At 36.6% G+C, this 12,705-nt stretch overlaps 1 protein-coding gene across 3 annotated transcripts; it reads right to left on the bottom strand.

Moving 5' to 3' along the window:
• Nucleotides 1-1,783: 1,783 nt before the first annotated feature.
• On the bottom strand, nucleotides 1,784-11,039 carry usf2 (upstream transcription factor 2, c-fos interacting). 3 transcript variants are annotated; one of them, XR_013785505.1, is made up of 12 exons: nucleotides 10,586-11,039; nucleotides 9,397-9,440; nucleotides 9,188-9,306; nucleotides 8,060-8,176; nucleotides 7,794-7,950; nucleotides 7,156-7,243; nucleotides 6,800-6,844; nucleotides 5,846-5,904; nucleotides 5,308-5,402; nucleotides 5,082-5,210; nucleotides 2,550-4,483; nucleotides 1,790-2,392 (listed from the first exon to the last, which is right to left on the bottom strand). XR_013785505.1 is itself a non-coding variant. In XM_079441404.1 (11 exons), the coding sequence occupies exons 1-11, from the start codon at nucleotides 10,621-10,623 to the stop codon at nucleotides 4,397-4,399; spliced, it is 978 nt and encodes a 325-aa protein (XP_079297530.1). In that variant the 5' UTR covers nucleotides 10,624-11,039; the 3' UTR covers nucleotides 1,784-4,396. The 3 variants fall into 3 exon arrangements, 2 of the variants coding, with proteins under 2 accessions (XP_079297530.1, XP_079297531.1); XM_079441404.1 differs by having other exon boundaries at nucleotides 1,784-4,483; XM_079441405.1 differs by lacking the exons at nucleotides 1,790-2,392; nucleotides 6,800-6,844 and having other exon boundaries at nucleotides 2,602-4,483; nucleotides 10,586-11,029.
• Between the last annotated feature and the right edge of the window lie 1,666 nt (nucleotides 11,040-12,705).

Genomic DNA, 12,705 nt, shown 5'->3' on the forward strand with positions numbered 1-12,705 from the left:
GATTTTATTGTTCAAAATGGTGTTGTTGACCAATGTTTTAATCTAAATTAGAACTGTTGCAAAATAAGTTGAAAAATAAGATACAACAAAATAAGCCAGAACACTATAACAATTCTATCTCTTTATTTATCGCAGATAAATGAATTATGGCTTATATATAAGGAACTGGTTGAAATACATGATATATAGCCTACAGTACATGTTTCTAGTATGTTCAAGTAGGCCTATGTTATGTATGTTATGTTAATATTCAAGAGTAGAGCAGAAATCTAGATGAATGTCATTATGAATAGAATCATAGATGCAACCAATCTCTACTCTTCAGATATAATTTGTTGTCCATTCTATCAGAGCACTGTAACAGTCCCTCTGCTGCTTAGCATTTGCCCCACAGGTGACTCTAAGCCAGTTCCCAAACCGCTCCTGGTTCTGGTTGAAGACCAGGAAATGGCCCAAGATGTCCCGTGCACTCCTTATACCGCTGTTCTGCAGTCGCCCGCCCAGCGCAGGACCAATTCCAGGAACATCACGTACAGGTTTATTTCTCATTGGCTCCAAACAGAACTGCCTGTGTTTTCTGGAAGTCATTGCAGCTAATTGTAGGGCAGCAGCGATAGCCTAGTTGTTGTGAAGTCACAAACCTGAAGACATTGATGAGACATTGTTTCTTATCGAAAGTAACAAAAGCTTTTGCAATAATATGGACTGGAGGCAAGCGCATCACCCGAAACAAGACAGACTTAAAGATCATCTTGGAATTCAAGAATCGATATCGATTTTTTTTAAATGAAGATAGAAAAATTAAGTTTCAAATTAAATTCCGCACAGGCAGTTAAAATAACACATGCTGAAACACAAAAGAACATTTTCCGAGTAGCCTACCGTTACACCCCTAAACATTAAATACGAAATATAATAAGTAGTAGGACATTGTATAAAAATTAAGGATATAAAGTAAAAGATAAATACAGATGAAGTGGAACACCTTTTGATAATGCCATTTATATATATTTTTTCCCCCAAACAGATACATCATCATGCCACACATTGTCCTAATGGAAAAAAAGGATTTGATTAATATTATTAATGTTAAATTACGGTATTCACAAAAGCTGCCGTGAACTCGCATGATACAATTATTTAGGCTACAAAACATTTTCCATATAGCTTCATCATGAAATCGGTGCTTTATCATTAAAAATCTGCTACTCGAACACTAACAGTACTCTTACCCAGTCCTTTGTTTTCTGCCTGTGTGGCTTTGCATGTCATTTTAGTCTTATATAGTCATGATCCCTTCCTGAACAGAAAGGGAGTTTGACTAGATCTCCGTTGTCTACAAACGAAACTTTGTGATACAAAGAAATGTTGGAATGAAACCCTGCTTTAAAAATAAGACGCCCCATTTATGCTGCTCTTTCTTGAGAAATGAAACTTTCTGAGCAGAACAGGAATGTGCCCTGTCTGTATAGCCCAGTGCATGCAGTTTGTTTATTTTTATTTCTATTGTTCAAGCACAGCTAGATCTATACTTCATAGAATTTTAGACGGATGCTTATTAAATTTTACAATAAATAGAGCAACTCTATGAGATCTGCCTGTGTGATCAGATGTCCTCTAGAAGATTTAGCAGTGAGAACCAGTGAAACAAAATAAGGCTGTCAACGTATACTCTGTATGTCTTTTCATGTGATTGTATGGGAGTGGTAACTGCACTGGAATGTACATTTATTTCAGCACTTTCGTTTCTTTCAAAGTAAAAACAAAAACAAAACAAAAAAAACATTGTAACTCTGGGTTTGCCTTTTATATAAGTACATACATAAACATCAACAGTCATCAGGTATAAACAAAGCAACTGCGTTGTATAGCTTATAGATATCAAACCAGTGGTAATAGTGCTATGCAATTCAACCAGACATGAATAAAAATATTCTTTCTAAGCTTTGATTTAAAAGCAGCAGTGCATTAGACCAGTGGTTCTCAATTCCAGTCCTGGGACCCCCTGTTCTGCACATTCTGCATGTCTCCCTTAACACACCTGATTGAGATCATCAGCTCGTTAGTTCAGTTCATGGCTCTCTCCCCTAACAAGCTGATTATCTCAATCAGGTGTGTTAAATAAGGGAGACGTGCAAATATGCAGAACACAGGGTCCCCAGGACTGGAACTGAGGACCACTGCATTAGACTACAGTTCTTGACTCTGCAAATCAACAGTCATTCAAGTACAGCATTTATACTGTGAAGAGGACAGAGTCATCGGTGCACTCTCTGTATTGCTATGTGGAAGTTTTGAAACCTGTATCGATGCTTCACTGGTTTAACACTTGGTTTGCTATGATCACTGATTGCTTGAGGCAGTGGTTTTCAAACCTGTCCTACAAGCACCCCTGCCCTGCACATTTTGTATGTCTCCCTATTCAGACACACCTGATTCATCTCATCAGCTCATTAGTAGACTGCAAGACCTGAATTGGGTGTGTCTGATCAGGGAGACATACAAAACGTGCAGGGCAGGGGTGCTTGTAGGACAGGTTTGAAAACCACTGGTTTGAGGTTTAACTTAAGGCTGTTTAAAATCTGACGCTTTTTTTTTTTTAACCAAAACCAGAGACAGGTGGAGATGGGTGCTAGTCGAAAGTAATATTTTTGTAACCCAGCATTATATTATTCAAGCTTTGCAAAAAGCCCATCTGACTAGGAAGGGAAAAACACAGGCCTGAAGAGACCCTAATCAAGCTAGACCCCATACTGAATTTAACATGAATAAAGACAATGCTGTGATCGACTTAGTCTTTATAACGGCACTGTATAAAAGTCATAATCATATAATATTCACAACTTTCAAAATTGTTTTAAGGAGTTTGTCGTCTACTGAATTTCTTTTTTTTCAGAAAGAAGTTTTGTCAGATGAATAATAGGTTATAGGAATAATAATAATATGTTGTTAAACAACAGTACAATCTATTGAACTCACCGTACTATCATCACAGCATCATTTTCATTCCAGTCAAAGATTAAATATGCTGATACCCTGACTAAGGTCTACTGGCCTTAAAACATAGGAAATAAATTGGTAAACACTAAAACTATCAAAAAGGCTTAAGAAAATAAATCTGTTCGCTTTTGAACTGTTTGGTTTCCTTATGCATAGCTCATTAACAATAACTCTCATTGCCGTCAGATATTAATGCTCATACTCTTACAACTGAATGGCGTTTGATCATTTTTAAAGCTCATCTCTAATTTTATTGTTTAAAATGTTGTTGTTGATCGATGTCTTAACCCAAATCAGGACTGTTACAAAATAAGATGGAAGATAAGCTACAACAAAATAAGTCAGAACACTACTAGCAGTAGCAATTCTATTTGTTTCGATTGTGCATCTTCCATTTTATTTGCTGCAGATAAACAAGCCTGGGAAATAGGGCTTATAAAGTACATTTCTTTGAATTAATTCATGACGCAAGAACAACTGGTTGAAATACATGATATATATACACAGTACATGTTTCTAGTATGTTAAAGCCAAAGGGCAAAAAGTGCAGGGTTACAAGGTTAGTGGGGAGTTCCAGAGCCTCGGCTATTTTCCTGCACCTCAAAACCCTGAGCTACTCGTTCATCCTTCTCTAAACTCACAGTGCATTAAATATAATGGACTCTGAAAACTGAAATTTATAGATAATGCAGTTTTAGATATCATAAGTCTCCATTTTAAATGAAAACATACTCTATGCACTTTCATTTACACTCGAAGCTAAATTTATACTGTAAATTAGTCTTGATGTGCCACAATGTCAAGTCTCTGATCAGCCAGATGAACGCATTTCACAAAAGTCTGATAAATGGAAAGACTGCAGGACAGAAAAACTAAAATCAAATTCAAAACATTAGCCAAGGTTTTGCATACCTGCTGCTGCGCAATTTCTTGAAAGCTAATAAATACAATACCCCAGAACCCTCGAAAAGACCTTCTGTCATGTTAGAGACAGTAGTAACATTTGCACGATGTAGCAAAAATAAAATCCACAAAACGTTTCAAACAGAACAAAATATGAGCATTAGGCATGAGCAGGCATAGAACTGGTTCACAAATCCGAGATTAAAGACAAAGATGTGTGGCAAGCGGGATATTTCTGGAAGAAGAGGATTATTCCATATCGAGTCCAGGTTGAGTTCTCACAAAAGTGAAGAAGAACAAAAAAATGTGCTTGTACAGCAAATATTATTTTCACAACGGTCAGAGTCACTTGTCAGAAGGATGTGTCTGTTTATCATACCCTACTTGAGTTGCAGCACATCTTAAGTCTGTGATGAGTTGTGAGCAAGTGTGTCATTGAGGGGTTATTTCTCCACTTGAGACTGTTTATTCATGAGATTGTTTTGTTTTTTTGTCACTGTGATGTAGTTTCACTGATTTCCAGGCCATGCTGTTGTAGTTGAGCTCTGAGCAGTGCATTGTCATTCTTCAGGTCTTCAATCTGCACGACAATGGACATTCAAAATATTACCACGTGCCCAATCGGAGTTGGTCAGTAAAACACCAAAGATCTCATAAATTTACCACTTAGGATTTAATTTATTTTATTTACCACTTAGGATACATTACTTGAGGCATTTTTTGAGGATATCACATAATATCACAATTTGTCATCCATGCTTTAATTGAAACTGTAAACCTCTTTAACCTATTTTGCAGCACTTCATTTGCCAAAATTTGATTACATTTTAAAAGATTGGTTAAATTGTTAAAGATGTAAGAATTCTACTGTTTTTGACCAAAAACAAATAACCAACCAACCAATCAAACAAACAAAATTAGAACCTAGAAAAACTGAAACAGAATTTCTGGAAAAATAAAACACTATTCATAAACTATTGTTACATTTTAATAAATTATTCAATTATAATTTTATAGTTTTATAAATGCTCCTTTTTATTAAAGATCCTTTTTGATTGTTAAAATTTAACTACACCGTTAAAAATACAATTAAAATAGCATACAAAATATATATACACTAGTAATCTGACTGAGGCCCCATTGCACATCCTACATAAACAACTCCCACCAACAAATACCTGTTGTCTTAGAAGCTCATTGTCCACTTGTATTCTCTCCACCTCCTTGTAGCTCTCCTGCAACCTCTGGTTAGTCTGTCGGAGTTCTCTAATGTAGTCGCATGCTTTAGACAGGATGCCTCCTTTACTCTAGAGAGGAGGACAATCAGTTCATTAAACATTAGCAGGTGTAAAGAGGTAAAACAGCTCCAAGAACAGAAGATCTGGCTCTATGTAAGTTACTTACTGCTCCTGTTTTGGTATTGTCCATATTGCAGTCTGGGATGATTTTAGACAGTGTAACAATCCAGTTGTTAATTTTGTCTCTTCTTCTCCTTTCCACTGTAAACAATAAATCCATTTAGCAACAGTTCAAACTGAGCTACTTCTGTTCTATACACTGAATTACTCAAAGCCAATATGAAATCCAAATTGACCCCATTTTCTCTTCCTAATGCATGCTCCTGGTTTGTGAATGAGTTATCGGTGTGTGTTACTTTCAATGAAAAAAATCTGTCTTTACAATGTTTTATTAATGTGTAATAACTTCCACCATTTATATCGTAACTTCACATTACAATTCAAAACAATTCCTGATGGACAATGTTCCAGTTCTACATTTTTCTAGTTTAGTTTCATGTTGACTGAAATGCAATAATAATAATAATAATAATAAAAAGTTCACAGATATGTGAAGTTGATCAAAACACTGTTTTGTACAGATGTTCTTGCTTTCACTGAAACTGTACATACTCTGAGCTCTAAAAAGACATGTATTAGTTCACCTTCATTGTGCTGTGCTCTCCTTCTCTCATCGCGAGGCGCCCGGGGGCCATCAATCTTCCTGCACAAGTAAGAGAGAGAAAAGAAAAAGAGGAGACTTGTGTTAGCTTGTTCTACTGCTGCATTAAACTACCAAAAACACCAAATGAATCTGCACGACACAACACAGCTGAAGACTATTTGAAAACAAACATTTCTTCAGCCAGTTAACTGATATAACAGTTTATTATTGAGTCACAAATGTTAGTCAGGTCAATTCGATTGTACCCAAAGATTTGCTTAAATCTGGACAAATAGGTTAGCCTAAAAGAAACATGTAACCCTTTGATTTTTCCTCATTTTGGTTTTTAGAGGCTAGAATTGATTCAACTGATGTCTTCCGAACATGAGGAAAACTCAAACACCAGCAAACACCGCTATAGTATTTATCCAGTACTGAATTAAAGGAATAGTTCACCCAAAAATGAAAATTTGCAGAAAATTTAAATCACTCTCAAGCCATCAAAGATGTTGATGAGTTTGTTTCTTTATTGGAACAGATTTTAAGAAATTTAGCATTACATCATTTGCTCACCAATAGATCCTCTGCAGTGAATGGGTGCCGTCAGAATGAGAGTCCAAACAGCTGATAAAAATATCACAATAATCCACAAGATGTTAATTGATGGACTGCAGTTGTGTAGATTGTAATATTTTTATCAGCTGTTTGGACTCATTCTTACGGCACCCATTCACTGCAGAGGATCCATTGGTGAGCAAGTAATGTAAATTGCTCAGAGAAGAAGAAACAAACTCATCTGTATCTTGGATGACCTGAGGGCAAGTACATTTTCAGCAAATTTTCATTTTTGGGTGAATAATTTTTTTTAAAAAGCCAGCTGCTCAACAGTGGCAGTATCTAGAGAAACACAGGCTGGCAGCTGAAAGGGGGTGGGGATGTAAAAGGTCTTCCTCACCAGTCTGATCTGCTGTGTTGAAGAGTCTCACGTTCACCAAGGTCTCTGGGGATGGCAGGCAAGTGGGACAAATGTTTTCGGTTGTTTTTCTGACTGCACTTGATTGGACAATACTTTGCATATTTATGTGAAATCATTGCATTTTTAAATGAATGCCACACTCTCAATTTGAGGCATATTGCAGGAAAATTAATCAGGATTTGAGTTGAAATTCCACTTGTTGTTCTGCAAACTGAAAGTAATTTGAGGGGACGTGAAGGGATCAAATCATTAAGTACATAGCACTGGGATCAAAGGGTGGATTGGGCTGTGCAGACTGGGAAAAGTGAGGGATGTTGACCCATGATCATACTTACGTAGAGTATGTGTGTGTACGAGGGGCGATGATCCGTGGTGTTCCAGTCTGTAAAACATCTGGTGGACTCATCATCACGTAAAACTGACCTAGGGTATAAAAATAGAAAAAAGGAGGAAATGTTTGAAAAAAACAATATAAATGAACTTGCACCTGCAGCAACTGTCATCAACACATGTGTCGTCATCCGTGTTAAACCATTTTCGTTTATCAACAAAACGTTATAAACCAATTGACAAATATTTATATTTCTCTCGGCATGTAAACACTTTAATCTGCGTTCCGTTGGATTAAAGAACGTGTAATATGTTACAGAAAAGCAGATTTTTATGGCAGATTTAAGTGCATCCTACGGTGGGTAGGATGATATTGCAAATTCTGAAACATTTCTGACCAAAGAAATGATAAAAAACGTTCTCATCTCGTGCAGCCATAGGACAAGTGGTACAGTCATAGAAACTATGCACTGACCTTTTAGAGTACTCAAGGATATAAGGCTAAAATTTACCAGCACACCTCACATAGTATTCTTCTAAATACAGCTTACTTACATGTAAACCAGCAAAACATGTAAAGCAGTAAAACATGTTCAGCATCAATGGCAAACACTGTTTTTGGACTTTAGCATGTGAGACTGACCTCCAGCCTGTGTGAGGGTCGGATCAGACGTGGCCTGCACTGAGACAGCTGTACCATCATTGACAGTTGCTGCTGGGAAGTAGGCGAAGCGTGCCTCTCCCCCCACTGTTTCCCCCACTGGACTGCCTCCATTACTGAAAGGGTTCTGGATGACAGCCTATTGGGAGACAGATATAGAAATATGAGAGACATGTACTAGGCAAAGTTGACACTGCATTATTTTTTTTATTTTCTCCATGCTTCCGTCCAGTCTACTCCATACACACCTGTGCTACTGCTTGTTGTGCGCCCGCGAAGGCGGCTGTGGACACTACACTGACTGCCGCTCCATCTCCTGCTGCTTCCAAATGGTCCTCTGTTACCTGGACCACGCGATACGTCACCTGTATCAGCACAGAACTCAAAGGTGAACTTTGTAAAAATGTTTTGTATCTTTAAGTTGCATAATTTAATTATGTGGATTTAAATAACACAAATGCATTAAAGCATATATGAATTCCCATTTGAAACATACTTTCGTAGTTTGACATTTCTGAATCAAACTGTATATTCAACAGTAAAGAAAAAAGCAGGATTGGACTTGATTTTATCTATCAGGAATGAAATTATAATAAACAGTGGACATTACATACTAGAATATAAATCTGCTAAAATAATGCCTATATGGCTATTTGGCTATTGCTGAGCATCATCCAATAGCCTGAACTGCCCAGGTGATGTCAGCAAAAAGGGAAAGCAGTTTCAAAGAATATGAATAAAAATATTTTTTCTTTTGGAATAATACGCAGTGATGAATCTTTCAGAATAACACCAGGAATGTGCATTATGAAAGTAAACACGGGCTGTTTTAATTTCTTGTAATAGAGCTATAAACTGCTGTTGGTTTATACAGCAGTGTTGTTTTTGTTAACTATAAAAAATGTATTAAAAATCTATTTTGTTAACTGACACAGTAATATTAGTAATAACAATTATTTTAGGTTACAGTTTATTTTGAAGGTGCCTTTGTTACAGTGTAATTACACATTTAAGAACTGAGGAATATTAATTAACTATATGTTCTTACTATATGATTAGGGCTAGGATTTGGCTAAAGGTTACTTGCATGTAATTATGTATAACTTACTGTTATTATAATAGTAAGTAAACGTGTAATAAGGACACCTTAAAATAAAGCGTTACCTAATTATTATTTAATAGTAATAAACAATACTAAATTCAACAGTATAATAATAATAATATATAATACTAAAATGACACTCGCAGACATAAGAGGCATTATACAGACATAAAAGCATTGTCATGAGAGCCGAGACTGAGACACAGTACTCCAGATCATGTTTTATTAGAGTGACCCCAGTTTGAACCCTGGAAAGGTCAAAAGTCGCACTGACCTGTCCACCAGCGTTCTCTGTCCGGAACTGGTATTGAACATTGTGGTCTGCAAAAGCTGCTGCTTGCTGTACACTCGCTATGGTAACCGCTGCCTGCTCCTCCGCCCCCACCCCCTCTCCTGAGAAATGCACCACAAACCAACAGCGGTATATTGATATGCATCATTCACTGCATGTACACATCATTCAGAGCTGCATGTTTTACTTACCCTCCTGCAGATGAACAACCTCCTCAGTTTCCTGTTTGTCGTGACTGCATAGAGAAAGAGCATGTTCTGGGTCATCTTATGAAACTACTTAAAGGAAGCTCTAAAGATCATATAGGCTTTAGGCAGAAATTTGACAGTCATTTCTGCTAAATGGTTCAAAAATAACAATGTTGTTTACAATAACAGTTTCAGTCCCTGAATATAATTGGCATTTATAATAAATAATAAAATGTACGTTTCTCTTAAAATGTGTTTTAAATTTAGGTATGATTGTTTTAATGTAAAAATTGTTTTTGTTTTTTTTGTCACACTGCTATTAAACTCCCTTTTAATTCTTCATTCAAGAACAGCTCAGACAGATTTCGGAAAAGAATCGCGAACCGATTCACTGAAAAGATCCGACTCAAAGAACGATTCGGACATAACTACTACATTCAGTCTTGATGCAATTAATTAACGAGGCGTTTGAACTATTAGGAAATCAATTAAAAAATCAAAATGGCTTGAGAAAGATGTTCTAGATATAAATCTGACCTAGATCATCATGATCTGTCTCCTTAACTTGGTGAACGCCCCCTTCTCATCACTAAAAACTGTTCAGTTTTTGAAAAATACTAATAGCAACGGTTTCTGTAGATATCAATATATAGCCAAATAAACAACACGGGATTAAATAAACAAAGCTCTAAACATATAGAGCCTCTGAATGAAAAGACCAGGGGGTTGTTTGCAAGTTGAAGGGAATTTAATGCTTAAAACTGCCGAAGAGCTTTTGTTCCGACAGTAACTTACTAAACACGACATTTCTACTCGAAATATTAGTTTAACGTCTTTTGGATTTCTGAAAATGTTAATATTGAAGGCTGTTGCTAAAAGGAAAGGTACACCGGCTTGGAGATGTTGTTTTATTTTCAAAACCAAGGATAGACAAAAATCACCAAATTAGCAACATGGCTAATAGTGATATAAATATTTCGACCATCGATGTTAAAACGCCTGCGATCTGTTGTTTTCTTAATGCTATTCGTATCTTACGTTTAACTTACTATATTAATGGCAAGCACAAAACTTAATAAAAGTCAGAGAATAAACTTAAAAGATGATTGCTAACTGCCCTACTATAAAAACCGAGCAGAAAATGGTTGACTGGGGCCTTGAGGACGGCCGTGCATAAAGGACGCGCTCTCACCTCGTCGAGGTGTCCAAGCTCTGATCGAGCATATCCATGAAGGCGAGCGGATTTTAAAATGCGATATTCAGCGACACTTGAAATACTGGAGATGGAAGCGCTGATCACGGGGACAAACACACGGGTCATGTGAGGAAGACAGTCCAGGACACGTGAGGTGCAGGCTGGGCGAGGAGTTAAAATGGAGACCGCTGTGGAGGAAGACGGAAGGGGTACCGGTTGTTATTGCGCTCACTCCGCGGCTTTGTTGCGTATGTTTTTCACTCCCGCCCTTCTGTCTAGACGAGTCTTAGACCTGTTGAGCCGCTTAGTGGCTCTTTTCAAACGTATAGCTCCTACGTTAACACTGGGTTTATTTGTCGGTTTATTTGGAAGCGTATGTTACTTTGAAACCTCGATTTCAGAACCGCGCTGTATTGCTTTGCTATCAATCTTCATGTATTCATCCGCAAGCGTTTTAGCGCTGCCGCTAATAAGATATGGAGTGGAGTGCTTATTTTAAACAAAGTGTAGTTCAGGTTGAAATAAAGGAACAATAAAATATTTTAGGTACACCCAAATATAAGAACACACGAATGGTTGTGTACGTATTCTGAAAGGGTTTGTATTTCGCAGGTACGGGGTAGAAACAGAACAAATAGAGAGTCTAAATGATTGCGATAAACTGGAAATTAAAGTTAAAATAAGATCTAACTAACTTAGGCCTATTGCTATTACAGCCTCGTGAGTTTCATTATGAATGACATGACGCGTTGAAATGCCATTTAATAAATGAGTAAACTTAAAAACTTACCTTGTGTGTTCGCCATGATTTAAAACATGTCCGTGTGTAATTCAAAACATATAACGTGCACAAAATATACGCAGTATTTCCTTGGTCACATCAGCAGCACAACGAACCACGAATATGTCGAGTGGTGATTTTTCTCAGGTGACCCCCGCGATCCAATCCGGGATTTTGGTCAAACCACATGACACGAATGCAAGAGTGGTGGATAGGAAATAGACGTTTGTTAACCCTAATGTGAATAAACTGGCTAACATCATTTACGCAAACGCTCGGTATTATTTACTCGATATACACGTGGAACGTGATTTCATTAAATAAACATATGAGATTTTGTTTGTTAGTAAAAGCGTTGTTTTCCCAACACTACTGTGTTTCTGATCTTGCACTGCTGTAGCCAGGAGGGTGTGCTGTATGGCAAATTGAGCAAATGTCTTTTTTGAATTTGAGCCTTGTCATAATTACAGTAGGTCAGGCTATATTTATGTACATAGTTTGAGAAGTTAACGTGATTAATACAATAATATTAAATGATATTCGACAACATGGAAAGATGGATTTGAAAATGCAATCTTGTAAATCGCACAATATTGTGCGTCATATAATATATATATATATATATATATATATATATGTCATGGCCAAAAATATCGGCACCCTTGGTAAATATGATCAAAGAAGGCTGTGAAAATTAATCTGCATTGTTAATCATTTTTATCTTTTATTTAAAAAATGCACAAAAATCTAACCTTTCATTGGATAATAATTTAAAATGGGGGGAAAATATTATGAAATAAATGTTTTTTTCTCAAATACACGTTGGACACAATTATTGGCACTTTATGAGTAAAATATCTCTGAAGTATATTCCCATTCATTTTCACAATTCTGAGCACTCCAGCGTGATTATGAACATGAAATTATCCAGCCATGGCTTCCTGTTTCACAGAAATATAAATAGGAGGGAAAACAAAGCCCAAATTCCCTTAATCATCCATCGTAATGAGAAAAACTAAAGAATATATTTCTGATGTGCAGCAAAAGATAATTGAGCTTCACAAATTATTGAAGTGGCTTTAAGAAAATTCCCATTTCCACCATCAGGGCAATAATTAAGAATTTCTAATCAACATAAAATGTTACAAAACTGCCTGGAAGAGGACATGTGTCTATAATAATAATAATATATAATGCTAAAATCACACTCGTAGACATACGAGGTGAGGAGGAGAGGTGGCTAAAGACTCTCCAAGGACCACAGCTGAAGATCTGCAGAAAAAGTTGAATCTCGGGGTCAGAAAACCTCAACAAATTAAATTGTCAAACAGCACCT

Source organism: Barbus barbus (assembly GCF_936440315.1).
Source record: "Barbus barbus genome assembly, chromosome: 19".
Lineage (NCBI taxonomy): Eukaryota > Metazoa > Chordata > Actinopteri > Cypriniformes > Cyprinidae > Barbus > Barbus barbus.